Here is a 15,529-nt window from a genome sequence, read left to right as displayed (position 1 = left end):
AGATATATTTTTATATCTAGATAAAAATCATTTGGATAGGAGAGCTAAATTTCTTCTAGATTCTATTTAGATTTTAATTTTTATATTTAAATTTATAAATTCGCTACTAACTCTAATGGCAAATTAATTGAAATTGTGGGTTTATCTTAACAGCTAAAGTCCTTGGGCTATCTGTGTGGACTTGTGTCAGAAAAAGGACCCAACTCAGAAGACCTCAATAGGACAGTTGATCTTTTGGCGGGTTTGGGAGCTGAGCGACCTGAAACAGGTACTTTCTGAGATGTCCCTGTGCAAGTGGTACAGTGGAGAGGAATGGAAATGTTGGTTGTAACCTGGCACATGGCAACTCAAGTTCTGACAGTGTAATTACTCACTGTTTGGGAAATTATACTCATTGTTAGCTGACCAGATTAATACACAGGATGTTTTACCTTTTAATAACATAAAGAAATGTTAGAAATAGTTTAAGAAATTGGAAGGATTTTTAAAAATGTGCCTGAGTTTCTCATAGGCTTGAATGAGCTGATCATGACTTTTAACAGCCCATGTGAAGATTAAATGCACCAATCTCCCTCTGAATGACAGATGATCTGTTTTTCTAACAATATGGCCAGATAAATCCTTTTACTTAATAAATTACTCCTGGGACTTGGAAAGGAGCATTACTAATTCATTTAGGTACAAATATAATGATGAATATGATTAGCAAAACTGTTGCTAAAGTAAAGAATATGTAATGAACTGAGAGGACTCCTGCTAAGTTGAATAAATTTGAAAGGGAAAATGTGTAATATTTATATTGCACTGTTTCAACTTGAGGCCACCTCAGATCATTTTGGAAGTAGTTTAATTCATTGGACGATTTGTAATACGTATTTTTAAAAATTGTAGTCTTAATGAAAGATAAAAGTATTACATGAGGTAATATATTAATCGGACAAGAATACAAGTGACAAGATAGTTTCGGTCAGCACGGCCGTGTTCATCATCCACAAGCGTCAGATGGAGGCAGCTCCGGGGCATTGAGGGTGAATGTGAACTCACATGACTGGATGTACTAGAGATCAATAAGGACTCTTACTTCTTTTCCTTTAAGCCAACACAGCTCAGAGTCCTTATAAGAAACTCAAAGAAGCGTTATCATCGGTAGAAGCTTTTGAAAAACACTACTTAGTAAGTATTACAAATGTTACCCATCTACGTGGCAGAAAACTTGTCTCTAGAAGGCTACGCTGCTCTGTAACCTTCTGAGTGGGGAGTGAGCTGGTCTTTGGGGCCTCCTTCTTGTTGGCCTTTTACGTTTCTTTGGTACCCTAGGGAGTTATGGATGAAACCTGGAATAGTTGTTGTTCATCAAATGTTTATTAGTATCCATGGTGCCATAATTAGGCATAAGAGCATCTTTGGATATTTATAATTTTGTTCAAAATGGTATTGCTCACTCAATAGAATAGAAATTGTAAGAAAGGATAATGAATGGTTTTCTATGTACACAGGAATAATTTGGACTTGAACAGAGCTATTGTGCTTGATTTTAAAGGATTTAGATTTGGGAGAGACCTTAGAAAGCAATGTAGGTAGAAGCTTGGTGGATCAGCTTTGTTCTAAAGTCACAGTTAACTCAGGAGCGTTTGATGGTAGACTGTGATAGTGTTCCTGTTATCCAAAAATATTAAGAGAAAAATATTAAAAATGTAACCCACATATGGAAAGTACTTCGAAGAGTTAAATCTTCTCTGCCTGCTGAGTTCGTATTTCTTTTATGATGCTTCATAATTTATATACAAGTTAATGGCTTTGTATAAATCGTGTATTATGTAAAAACTCAACACGAAAATAGATGCAAAGTAAAAAATAATGTTACATTAATTAATAAGGAATTCTTTTGCTTCAGCTTTGGGTAAGTAAATGTAGAATTTGTCTAGCATTAAAATTAAAGAACAGAATTATGTGGTTTTTTACTTTTCCACAGGATTTGTCCCACGCTACCATTGAAATGTATACAAGTATTGGGAGGATTCGATCTGCTAAGTTCGTTGGGAAGGATCTGGCAGAGTTTTACATGTAATTGATTTTTAACTTTTCTTTGAATTTTAAACATGTCATACATGTAATAAGAGACGATTTGTTATGTATGGAGTTAATACGAAGTGTACATAAATTTGTAAAGTGAAAAATGTAGAATCTGTTAACCAATTTTTTTTCAGTTTCTTCTGAAAACCAAAAGGAGAGATTTCAGCTATTACCCTTAATGGCTGTTATTGATCTTTGAATTTCTTTTATTTAATTAAATTAATTTACTGAACTTATATAATATGTTATGTGGATAATATTATATGTAATATATGTATTGCAATTAAACTTAGTTAATTAAAGAATTATGAAGAACTGTTGAAGAATCTACATCCACTGGCAAGTAAATTGGAGTATAGATCCTGAAACATTCTGTCCTGCAGTTTCTCTGGTTTGTGCCGCGTGCCTCCTGGGACGAGTGAAAGCCCAGAGGTCAGGGACGTCAGGTGGCTGCATGTGTTGCGTCCACGAGAGGGAGAGGGTTTGTAGCTGACTGAGAGGTGGTGCATACAAATACTACAGACACTTCCAGTCTAGCTCCAGCTTTGGAGTGGAATTCCAGAGAAAAGACTAAAAACCTAGCATATTTCTCATGTGTTTGATAAAATCAGCTTATCGAAGAGAAGAACCCTGGCTGGCAATGTAATTGCTCTTTCAAAGCACTGGAAAGAGATATAAATTATAAGGGAAAAGATGTTTCAGTTTTCTCGAAAACAATGTGTGTTTGAAATGATATCTTGAAATTTATAATTAATGAAGTAATTTCATTAGATGAAACAAAAAATAATTTTAACTGATTGAAGTGGCTGCAAAGAGATTCATAGATCATCTAAGCAAACTTGCTAGTTTTCCAAATGTGGTTGGAGGAGCTAGCCAGTCACACAACTAGTTAATGGCAGAGTTGGCTAGAATTTGGCTCTCTTGAGTCTCCATCTAGTGTATCTAAGGCATAAGTTATTAGTTAATGGAGCAAAGAAGCCATATTCTCAGATGCTGTGAGTTGAGACCACCCACACGCTAGTCCCTTCGGCTGGTTGGTGCAGTGAGATGACGCTGGCCTGCTAATCGGTGACTTGGGTCCTGGTTCCAGCTTGGCCACAGACTAGGTGGGTGAACACCGGCCTCCGTCTCGAGGGCTGGATGACGAATGGTCTGTAGACTCCCTTCCAGCTCTAGAATGAAGAATCTTCAGCTAGAGAGAGTAAGTAAAGAAGTATTGAAGGTTCTGGCTCCTTTAAAAAGCGGGTAGGAGAGGACCATAAAAGTCTAGAAAAACCAATGCACCAATTTGATAGGTTTAAAATTTATCTGAGAATTTGAGAACTCTGATTGCTTCAAGAGTAGGGTAGTGAAAGCTGGGATGTCTTCCAAGGACGCCTAGAGAGTGAGTGCTTATTTAGTGTTGGCCTTTGTCCCGTGAACTCAGTAGTCCCAGCCCTCTGGGGAAGGCCAGGGCACCCGTGTTGTCACAGAGGCTTCAGCAAGCTCTCATTAATTGTGCTTTAAACTTTGTTTTATTCTAAACGTCTTGAAGGTTTAAATTGGGATTGGGAAGATCTTCTCTTGGGTGATATGTGTTGCTATTTAAATTCTTCATAGTTCTCTGTAAATCTCTGAACCTGCTCAGTGCTGTTTGCCTGAGTTTCCGAGTCAGCCCAAGCTCTCCTCTCTGTTGGGCCATGTAGACTACCTGTCTTCCATAGGTAGTGTAGCACCGAGCCCAGATCTCCTCGCTTCCTCGATAACCAGCTGTGTACCTGTGGACAGATCCTTCACCTTCTTTTGCCCTTGGCATTCTTATGTGTCAGCTTGAAATAGTGAACGACGCCCTTACTTTCTTATCCTGAGATTCAACTAGGAAAGTTCTTGGACTAGTGTATGATGCCAGGCAAACAGTGTATGGGGGATTATCCCCATGAGCCCATTTCTCAGGTCCAATTACATATTCCTAATTTAGTACCCTTTCTCATACCAGGGCACTGGTCAGAGAAGGACTGTCTAAAGATGGTACAAATGTCATGGTGTGGGGTTGCGAAGGATGGAGGGCAAGTCATGAAGATTATGTCTAAGTTTATTGATTATCATGAACCATAATGCAAGCTTCTGTTTGTTGATTGCAAGGAGGAAAAAGTTGCCGCAAAAAGCAGAAATGTATCTTCAAGGAGCCTTGAAAAATTACCTGGCTGAGGGCTGGGCTCTACCTATCACACACACAAGGAAGCAACTAGCCGAATGTCAGAAACACCTGGGACAAATTGAAAAGTATCCTTTAAGTTTAGTATTTTCATGAAATAGGAAAATCGCTTTCTATTTGTACAGCAGCAATACCTACAGTTGAGTATTTAATTAACACCTAACAATTAGGAGAGAAAAATCCCACCTTATACATAAGTACTGTGTCGAATGTAAGGTAAATGCCTATCAACGTATTTGATCTCTTTTTGAGTTCCTAATAACTTAAAATAAAAGAAGAATCTGCATTGGGCTGCACTCTGGGGGCTCTGGGGCCGTGGAAGCCGTCTGCGCACAGTGCCCTCAGCGTGAGGTCCTCTCTCCAGGCCCCTTGACTCTGTACTCCAGCTACCTTCAGACCAGTAGCCTTTTAGCGAGCGATCGCCACTTATCTGAAGAGGAACGGAAATACTTCTGCCGAGAGATACTCAACTTTGCCAGCCAACAGCCAGCCAGCCCAGGTAAGACTAATTTTTAAAACTTTTTATTATGAAAATTTTCAAATATTACAGAAAAGTAAAAAGAATGATACAATGTATACTAACCACCTAGGTTCAACATTTGTTAACATTGTGCTGCTGTGTAGCAAACGTGTATCTGTATCTTTTTACTTTTTTCTTTGTGCTGAACTTCAAAGCAACTGCAGACCACGTGTACCACTTTACCCTGAAACAGTTTAGCGTGCCTCTTCTGAAAACAAGGGCGGTCCCCTAACCACCCCAAAGAAGGAACAGGGTTCTAACTTCAGCTACTAAGTGGCCCATATCAAATCTCCCTCATTGTCTGAAAAAATGTTTTCTTTTTTTTTTTTAAAGATTTTATTTATTTTATTTTTTCCCCCCACAGCCCCAGTAGATAGTTGTATGTCATAGCTGCACATCCTTCTAGTTGCTGTATGTGGGACTCGGCCTCAGGATGGACGGAGAAGTGGTGCCTCGATGCGCACCCGGGATCCGAACCCGGGCCACCAGCATCGCAGCGCGCGCACTTAACCACCAAGCCACAGGGCCGGCCCTGAAAAAATGTTTTCATAAATTATTTTTAGTAGAGTCCAATCAGAGATCATGTATTGTATTTGATTATGTCTCAATTCTTTTTTAATTTAGAATAATTCTTCCCATCTCTTTTTCTTAAGACACTGACTGTTTTTAATATAACAGCTTTATTGCGATAGAATTCACATACCATTTAATTCCCCCATTTGCAGTGTACAATTCAGTGGCTCTTAGTATATTCACAGATATGTGCAGCCATCACCACAGTCAATTTTAGAACATTTTTATTACCTCAAAAAGAAACCCCCTACTTATCTCCTCCCAACCTCCCTCCAGTCCCTGGCAACCACTAATCTACTTTCTGTCCCTATAGATACCTATTCTGGATATTTCATGTAAATGGAATCACACAATATGTGGTCTTTTGTGACCGGCTTACTTCACTCCACATGATGTTTTCAAGATCCATCCATGTTGTAGCATGTCAGTATTTCATTCCTTTTTGTGGCTGAATAATACTCCATCATGTGGATAGACCACATTTGTTTATCTCCTCATCAGTTGTTTGACATTTGGGTTGTAAGACAACTGACTTTTTAAAGACACTGAGCCAGTTGTCTCATAGACTGTCCCACTTTCTGGAATCTGTTGGTGTTTCCTCATGGGAACATCCAACAGGAAGGTAGATCTGAAAGGCTTAGATTCAGGCTAGCTGTTTTGGCAAATATACTTTATAGACAATGCAGTGTGGTAAGATTAAATCATTGTACCATTTAGTTCCTTGTGTTTAGTTTATCAAGAAGAGTACTTATTTAAAGTAGTTACTGTCTTAGTCAGCTCAGGCTGCTATAACAAAATGCCACAGACTGGATGCTTAAATAACAGACATTGATTTTCTCACAGTTCTGGAGGCTGGATGTCTGAGATCAAGATGCCAGCAGGGTTAGTTTCTGATGAGGCCTCTCTTCCTGATTTGTCCTGTGTGGCAAGGAGAGATAGAGATAGAGAGAGAGGGGGAGAGAGACAGAGACAGAGAGAGATACAGAGACTGGGGGGAGAGAGAGATAAAGAGGTGGGGGAGAGAGAAAGATGGGGAGAGAGAGACAGAGACAGAGAGGGGGAGAAAGAGAGACACAAAGAGAGAGAGGGAGAGAGAGACAGAGGGGAGTGAGAGCGAGAGAGAGACAGAGAGGGAGAGAGAGATAGTGGTGGGGAGAGAGACAGAGAGAGAGATAGAGGGGAGAGACAGGGGAGAGAGACAGAAGGAGAGAGAGACAGAGGGGGAGAGAGACAGAGTGAGAGAGAGAGACACAGACAGAGAGAGGGGGAGAGAGATGGGGGAGAGAGAGACTGACAGAGAGAAGGGGAGAGAGAGAGGGAGAGGGGAGAGAGAGACAGAGAGGGAGAAGGGGACAGAGAGAGACAGAGACAGAGAAGGAGAGAGAGACAGACGGAGAGAGAGAGGGGGGAGAGAGAGACAGGGAGAGGGGGAGAGAGAGACAGAGACAGAAGGGGAGAGAGACACAGACAGAGAGGGAGGGAGAGATGGGGAGAGAGAGAGAGGGAGGGAGAGATGGGGAGAGAGAGAGAGACAGGGAGAGGGGAAGAGAGAGACAGAGACGGAGAGAGAGACAGAGACAGAGAGGGAGAGAGAGACACAGAAACAAAGAGGGGAGGGGAGAGAGAGACGGAGACAGAGGGAGAGGGAGAGACAGAGAAAGAGCTCTCTCTTTCTGGTATCTCCTCTTATAAGGCCCTCATGACATCATCTAAACCTAATGATCTCCTAAAAGGCCCACCTCCAAATACCATCACATTGGGGGTTAGGGCTTCAACTTAAGAATTGGGGGGAACACAATTCAGTCTATAGCAGTTACTAACTACTCGAAAGCCGGTGTCTCCAAAGGTTCTGGCTTCGGGTTGATGCGGTCATTGACTGCTAGGGCGTATTTCATTCCAGTCAGGCCATCTGGATGGTTGTCTCAGGAGCAACATAGCAGTGATTGGTTTGTTTTCTTAGATTCTTTAATGTGCCCTAACTGGTCGTTGGTAGAGCCATGTGCCAGGCCTGCTGTACGTGATGTGTATGCGAGACTATGCAGTTATGCCTTTCCTGCCAATGTTCCTTGGCATCTCTGTATGAATAAAGCATTCTGTGATTGTCCTCCGTTTTCTTGTGGTTTTATAGCGTGAATCTCAGCAAGTCCTGTAGTTGGTTAGTCTTTAATAAATACTTACGGTCAGTGCGGCAGCCGTGTGGCTTTTCTAGACAAACCAGGTGCTGGTGGGAAAGAGGTTGGAGAGCGTAGTAGGTTCTCCTCCCCTCAGTGACTGGGCGGCTGGGGTCTCACTGCCCTCCTGGGGTCCGGGAGGAGGGCTCCCCGCTTCACTGGCTGACTTCAGAGGCTAACACCTGGATTTATTTCCACATGTGCGGGGGGAAGGCAGGCATCTTGAGAATTTCTTTCTGCGGGTGAGAAAGTGGTAGAATTCCTGAAACAGCTCTAGGAATGGGACTGACTTACAAGTTTTGTTTTGAAATTGAGACGTTAGTTGACTTGTATTTCTCTTAGGTTTGCCAAAACAGAACTTAGAAACCTTTATTTCTTCAGATTTTATGATTTCCACGAGTTATCTAGGTGTGTGTTTATGTTCTGCTTTTGACAAAAAAGCTCTTTTTGGTGTGTGAAGATGGCATGAGGTTGGGAAGTTTTAAACCATCTCTTTTGAATATCATTGCTTCTTGCTTCTCATGTTGAGCACACTCCGGCTGGCCCGATAGTAACCAAGGTCTTATTGCCTGCCTCTCTCTCATTGAGAAGTGTGACTCGGGAACTCAAACATGGTAATGTGTATTTACAGGTCACAAAATAGTACTCCCTATGCAGTCTTTTGCACAACTGAGAGATCTCCATTTCACCCCTTCCAATGCTGTGGTCCATGTGGGCGGTGTTTTGTCCGTGGAGATAACCGTGTGCAGTCAGATGCCTGTCGCTGTCCACGTGGAGCAGATTGCCATCAACGTCCATTTCAGCATCGAGAAAAACAACTACCGGAAGACTGCTGAGTGGCTCACCAAGCACAAGACATCCAATGGGATTATTAACTTTCCAGTGGAGACCTCGCCTTTCCCCGAATCCCAGAACAGCTTACCGGCGCTGGAGCTGTATGAAACGTTTGAGAGAAGTCCTTCCGACAATTCCTTGAACACAACCGGGATTATATGCAAAAATGTTCACATGCTCCTGAGAAGGCAGGAGAGCAGTACTTCTCTGGAGACGCCCTCAGGTGTGGCCCTGGAGGACGGGGCCCACGTGCTAAAATGCAGCAGTGTGACTCTGGAACCAGGGGCCAACACGATCACATTCAGGACGCAGGTACGTGTTGAGAAGGGGTGTTGACTTCACAGGTGGTCAGGGAGGGGTGTGGAGCTTGCAGAATTTTCTGAAGTGTGATGAGAATCGAGGTGGGGCTCTGTTCTCTTAACCCTGGTTTTGTTTTATCCTTAAAGAAAAAGAGGCTGACTTTCAAAAAATTCTTTTATATTCTTATATTTTAAAGCAGTTGATAAATTTTGAAAGAAGTTCTTAACATGGATAATTATTTGTGTTCTCACTTGATTTACTTAGATGTTTTTCCCCTTTGTATTAAAATACACCCCTCATTTCTTAAAACGAGGAGATTTCACAGTGATGGCACACTTCCATGTTAAACTTTATATTCCTTTTGTGGCTGCGTGGACGTCAGAACAGTTGCTTCTGACCCGCTCGGATAGCACCCTTTCTCCAGTGCAGCATCCTATAAGCTCTGCTAACCGACGAGGATTTGGCCAGGGGAAAGTACAGCTATTTATCACCTGTGTTTTTAGTTTAGTCTTAGAGCAGGTCTTAAATCTCATGCTGAATGTCTCCATTAAATAACTTTTCAGAAGGCAATGCCACAAATAAAGGTTATTAAATTGAAAATACATTATTAGAAGCATTAAGTCAAATTTAAGCATTGGTTACTCAGAAAATCATCGATTGAGAGATTCTCAGGGCTCTTTTGAAGAGCCTAAGTGTAGAAGTATAAGCACAGAGCAGTAGGATAAAGAGAGCAAGACAGGGTTATTTCAGAGAGACTGTAGCACAGCCTTCCTTTAGGAAGCTTGTAATTAGTTACAAGAATGGGTGACGGCTTTCCAAATGCTTGGTTTTGACCCTAGGCCAAGGAGCCGGGAACATACACGCTGCGGCAGCTGTGCGCCTCGCTGGGCCCGGTGTGGTTTGTCCTCCCTCACATCTACCCCCTGGTGCAGTACGACGTGTACTCCCAGGAGCCGCAGCTGCACGTGGAGCCACTTGCCGGTGAGTGGGCCGCAGGCTGTAGGAGCGGGCTGGTCGTGTGGGTGTTCATGTTGCACTTGACTCCTTCACAAAGGAGTCCCAGGAAAGAGGGCTTTCTACATCCCACTGCCAGTGCTTTGGGGCCGTGTCCCTTTCTAGGAGACGTTTTGGGTGGCACAGTGGAAATTTTTCCTGGGAAGTAACCGACTGTGGCTCTTTTGTGCATCTGAATATTTGCTTTCCTATAATTGCTAACATTCATGTTTAATAAAGATGGTGTATCTGAAAATAACAAAAATAAGAGAAAAATCAGCTAAATATCAGTTAATGTCTACTGCAGAGAATTTAACAAGTAAATGTAACTTCCTGCTTAAAGTTCCATTTAAGAGGCTAAATGCTAGATTTAGTTATGTTCTATACTCTGATCAAAAGTCTTTTCCTTTGAAAGTGTTGATTAAACTTGACCCCCTGGCATGGCATTTGAGAAATTCAAAGCTCCTGTCCTTGTTGTTAAGTTTTAAAATTAGAAGGAGTTGGTGTGAATTTCTGAAGACCACATGGCACTCAGTTAAAACACGAGTGAGCGAGTGTTTCAGTTGTTTAGGCTGGAAGCAATATATTTATTTCCTTGTTTCTTCCATTTAGGAAAAAACCAAGGAAAGCATTTGTTTCTTCTGTTTGCTCTCCCCATACTCCCTGTTTCTCTGCTTTTAAACTTCTCCCAGGGCTGCCAGGGAAGGCCCTCAGATGCTGAACACAACAGTCTCTCAGACAGTTCTCCCATCAGAGAACCTTTATGAGAAAGGCTGGGCTCTGTTGCTGGGAGGTCCTGGACTGCCAGATGAGACCCACCACCGTGCTCATGCCTCCGCTCTGTGCTGCGGCCCCTCCCTCCCTTTCTGGCTTCCTGCCTTCCCTTCCCTCCCTCCTGTCTATTTATTCCTCCTGGTTTCTTATCCCGTGCCTTCTTCCTTCTGCCTTCCCTGGAGCCGAGCCTCAGAAACCACAGCCCGTTCCCACCCCTTCATTTCCGTCCAGGAGAAAGCGGTGGCCATGCCTTCTGTCTAGCTGTTTCTGAACCAAAGATCCTGAGGCCTGACCTGAAAGAGCCAGAGAAAATTCTGAATAGCAACAGCACATTCGATTTCATTAGTTTCTTCCTTAGCATCATTGTCTGATTCTCTCTTACTAACTTACCGGCAGGTAAATGTTGAGACTCTCATAGACACGGTTGCCACTGTGAGCTCTAACTCTAAGCCCAGGTGAGATAAGACCTCTCAGTCTCACAGATTGTCTTGTTCCTAGCAAGGGCTCCCTCAGCCCTACAGTCCACATAATTGAGATGAAAAGTGAGGGGGGAGGGATGGAAACTGAGGGAATTTGTGGAGTATCTAAAGTAAACAAATTTTTTCTGGTAGAAGAAAGAGTACCCTTTTAACCTCATAGGAGGCCCTCCATTGGTACTTTTGCTTGATAGTGATGCTAATTGCTGTCTTTTTCCCTTTAGATAGCCTTTTGGCTGGTATTCCTCAGAAGGTCAAGTTCACTGTCACTACTGGTCATTATACAGTAAAAAACGGGGACAGCCTCCAGCTCAGCAACGCAGAAGCCATGTTCATCCTGTGTCACGCAGAGAACAGAGCAGTGATCTCTTCCAATACGAGAGGTGAGGCAGCAGTAACCTGGCAAATGTGGACTCTTGGCATTGTCATGCACCGTGAGGATGTAAGCAGCCTTCGTCCCTGCCGTCCTCAGGTGGTGTCTGAGGACCTCTCCCCCTTTGACTGTTTCACGGCAGCATCCTGCCCGCAGGTGGACTGTGACCCTGCACCTCGTCAGGGCATTAGATTTGGAGAGCATAGATTGAGAGCTGTGCACGTGCTCAGTGGCCAGGCGGTGCTGACCTTGCTAAGGACTTGTGACGCGGCATTACGGCTGGGGCCCATGCTCCACGGTGATGCCTGGCTGGCCTCCACTTCCTTCCACCCTCCCCAACCCCCCTCACCAAAAAGCAAAAGCAAATCAGCCTTTTTAGGCACTGGTTGGAAGCCCTAAAAAAGTCCCTTCCCCCGCGATCCCTGGCCATGAGGTATGGAGAGGGAAGGACGCTGCTCCCTTTCTGAGTGGGAGTTGATCTGGTGGTGGGATGGAGTGGGAACACGTTGTGCAGGGACACAGACAGTACTTGGGTGCGCCACGTGGGAAATGTCCCTTTTCTATCTTTAGCCTGAGCACAATGACAGTTGTCTGGGTTGTGACCAGCCGGCTTTTATGTGGTGTCACTGTGTCTTAGGGGGTTTTGTTCATGATTTTCCTGCCTCTTCCCTCCCACCTCAAGCCTTCTTAGACACACCCTTCCATGTGCATAGGAGCAACAGGAGTTGGGCTGGAACTCCACTGCTGGGCCCATCACCCGCTAGAAGAGAAAGGAACAAGGAAACAGGGAATGTGTTAGAAGTGACTTTTTCTGTTTTTCCTAGAAAAAGCTTCTGATGCGTCGTTCCGGGTTCAGTCGTCTGACAAGGTCACAAGCATTAGTCTGCCTGCTGCGCCTGCATACCACATGATCGAATTTGAACTGGAAGTTCTCTCTTTACCTTCAGCCCCAGCAACTGGAGGGGAGAGCAAAATGCTGGGGATGACAGAGCCCCAAAGGAAGCATAAGGACACACAGAAAGCTGCCCACTGCATGGCTACCACAGACCACAAAGTAAGGAAGGGCTGGAACTGCTTAGCCTGTGGTGGCAGCCTCTGTCTGTCCTGCATGTTCTGACAGACAGTACACGAGAGATGACTTCTGTTGAAGTGGCAGATTTCTAGTTGCTAATATCACAAGCTCTCGTTGGGTTAGCGTTTATGTCTGTGAATCACCCCTTCTTAGACAAGGGGTACCTCTTGCAAGGACAAAGACATATAGGCTCTAACTTTTCTATCCCAACTCAAGAGGGAAGGACAGTTTATTGTAAAAGATAGAGTGTTTGCTTAGGGGGAGGTAAGTTTGGGTCCATAGTCCATTTGTCCTCATGCTTGTGCTACAGGGAGTTCTCTGTCTTGCTGTGCTTCATTTCTGTCCACTGGAATGTCACATCAAACTTAGCAAGGAAGAAGCTCTATCATTTTATGCTTTGGTGCTGGTATTTATTGACCGTTATTGAGAGATGCGTGACTTTGATCCCAGATCCACAGTCCATCAGCTCACGGAACATGTTGCTGGCATCGTGCTGATTCCGGGTGTGGCCATGTCTTGTAACACAGATATCAATTCTGAGGGCTTGTGACTAGCCCATGTGTAGAAGTGTAGGCTTGTGGTCCCGTAGGACTGTATATATTTGTATACTTCTAAAAGCTGCTCCCTGAGGGTCTGGCTTCCAGTCAGCATGAATCTAGGTGGTGAGAGCCTCCCCTTTGGGACACTGACAATCTTGGCACATCCTCAGATACTGGGAGCTATTAAAAATATAATAGGCTGCTTGGACAAGCACAAAGGTTTGAGAGACAACCAAGAGCTAAGGCAGGGTTGAACAACAAGGTTCATCTCCTACATGAGACCATTCCTTCAAGATGGGAGAGGTGGTTATTTCATTGGCTGTATAGAAACCAACACAGAGAGTCAAGAAAAATGAAGAAACGGAGGAATATATTCCAAGTGAAAGAAAAAGATAAAACTTGAGGGAAAAAACCTTAATGATATAGAGGTAAGTAATTTACCTGAGAAAGAGTTCAAAGTAATGGTTGTAAAGATGCTCACTGAACTGGGGAATAGAATGGATGAACACAGTCAGAACTTCAACAAAGAGATGGAAAATAATAAGAAAATACCAAGTAGAAGTCACAGAGCCGAAGAATACAATAACTAAACTGAAAAATACACTAGAGAAGTTCAAGAGCAGACTAAGTGAAGCAGAATAAAGGATTAGTCAGCTCAAATACAAGGCAGGGGAACTCACCCAATCAGAGCATCAAGAAGAAAAAAGAAGGCCGGCCCCATGGCTTAGCGGTTAAGTGCATGTGCTCCGCTGCTGGCGGCCTGGGTTCGGATCCCGGGCGCGCACCAGCGCACCGCTTCTCCGGCCATGCTGAGGCCGCGTCCCACATACAGCAACTAGAAGGATGTGCAGCTATGACATACAACTATCTACTGGGGCTTTGGGGGAAAAAATAAATAAATAAAATTATAAAAAAAAAAAAAAAAAGAAGAAAAAAGAATGAATAAAAGTGAAAATAGGGACTTATGGGACAGCATCAAACAGACTAACATTCACATTATGGGGCTTGCAAAAGGAGACGAGGGAGAAAAAGGGGTAGAAATCTTATTTGAAGAAATAATAGCTGAAAAATTCCCTAACCTGGGGAAGGAAACAGACATCCAGATCCATGAAGCCCAGAGAGCACCAAAGAAGATGAACCCAAAGAGATCCACACCAAGACACATTATAATTAAAATGTCAAAAGCTAAAGACAAGGAGAGAATCTTAAAAGCAGCAAGAGAAAAACAACTTATTACAAACAAGGGAACCCCTATAAGACCATAAGGAGATTTTTCAGCAGAAACTTTGCAGGCCAGAAGGGAGTGGCACGATATATTCGAAGTGCTGAAAGAAAAATACTTCCAACCAAAATACTCTACTCGGCAAGGTTATCACTCAGAATTGAAGGAGAGAGAGTTTTCCAGACAAGCAAAAGCTAAAGGAGTTCATTACCACAAAACTAGCCTGGCGAGAAATGTTAAAGGGACATATTTAAGATGAAAAGAAAGAGTGCTAATTAGTAACAACACATGAAAGAGTAAATCTCACTGGAAAGGTACATATATAGTAAAGATACTGGATTAATCACTTATAAAGCTAGTATGAAGGCTAAAAGACAAAAAGTAGTAAAAATAACTATGATTATAATAGTTAAGGGATACACAAGATAAAAAGATGTAAAATGTGAAATCAAAAAACAAAACGGGGGGAGTAAAAATGTAGAGCTTTAAGATGCGATCAGTTGTTATCAACTTAAAATAGACTATTATAGATATATTGTTATATGTAAGCCTCATGGTAATCATAAAGCAAAAACCTATAGTAAATACACAAAAGATAAATAGAAAGGAATCTAAGCATACCACTAAAGAAAGTCATCAAACCACAAAGGAAGAGAGCAAGAGAAGAAGAAAGGAACAGAGAGGAACTACAAAAACAGCCATAAAACAACAAAATTACCAAAATAAGCACATACCTATCAATCATTACTTTAAATGGACTAAATTCTCCAATCAAAAGACATAGAGTGGCTGAATGGATAAAAAAACAAGACCCATCTATGTGCTGCCTACGAGAGACTCACTTTAGACGTAAGGACTCACAGACTGAAAGTGAAGGGATGGAAAAGATATTCCATGCAAATGGAAACCAAAAGAAAGCTATACTTACATCAGACAAAGCAGACTTTAAAACAAAGACTGTAATAAGAGACACAGAAGGCTGTTACACAATGATAAAGAGGTCAATCCAACAAGAGGATATAACATTTGTAATTATCTATGCATCCAACATAGGAACATCTAAATGTATAAAGCAAATACTAATAGATCTAAAGGGAGAAATAGACAGCAATACAATAATGGTAGGGGACTTTAATACCTCACTTTCATCAATGGATAGATTATCCAGAAAATCAATAAGGAAACATTGGCCTTAAACGACATGTTAGACCAGATGAACTTAATAGATATATACAGAACATTCCATCCAAAAGCAACAGAAGACACATTCTTCTCAAGTGCACAAAGAACATTTTCCAAGATAGATCATATGTTAGGCCACAAAACAAGTCTTAATAAATTTAAGAGGATTGAAATCATATCAAGCATCCTTTACAACCACAGTGGTATGAAGCTAGAGATTAATTACATGAAGA

General features: G+C 42.5%; 1 protein-coding gene across 3 annotated transcripts in view; it reads left to right on the top strand.

The window, feature by feature from the left end:
- TRAPPC10 (trafficking protein particle complex subunit 10) overlaps positions 1-15,529 on the top strand; it is an 88,582-nt gene that overhangs the window by 57,721 nt on the left and 15,332 nt on the right. For all 3 annotated transcript variants that reach the window (XM_087418006.1, XM_087418008.1, XM_087418007.1), the window contains 9 exons: positions 154-268; positions 1,097-1,173; positions 1,973-2,064; positions 4,195-4,335; positions 4,654-4,766; positions 8,163-8,677; positions 9,505-9,646; positions 11,133-11,291; positions 12,106-12,335. In XM_087418006.1, coding sequence (XP_087274132.1) covers positions 154-268; positions 1,097-1,173; positions 1,973-2,064; positions 4,195-4,335; positions 4,654-4,766; positions 8,163-8,677; positions 9,505-9,646; positions 11,133-11,291; positions 12,106-12,335 — 1,584 coding nt within the window. The remainder of the gene's footprint in view (positions 1-153; positions 269-1,096; positions 1,174-1,972; positions 2,065-4,194; positions 4,336-4,653; positions 4,767-8,162; positions 8,678-9,504; positions 9,647-11,132; positions 11,292-12,105; positions 12,336-15,529) is intronic.

Source organism: Ceratotherium simum, chromosome 27 (genome assembly GCF_057802395.1).
Source record: "Ceratotherium simum simum isolate JZ-2026a chromosome 27, ASM5780239v1, whole genome shotgun sequence".
Classification (NCBI taxonomy): Eukaryota; Metazoa; Chordata; class Mammalia; order Perissodactyla; family Rhinocerotidae; genus Ceratotherium; species Ceratotherium simum.
This window is presented reverse-complemented; position numbering and strand designations above follow the sequence as displayed.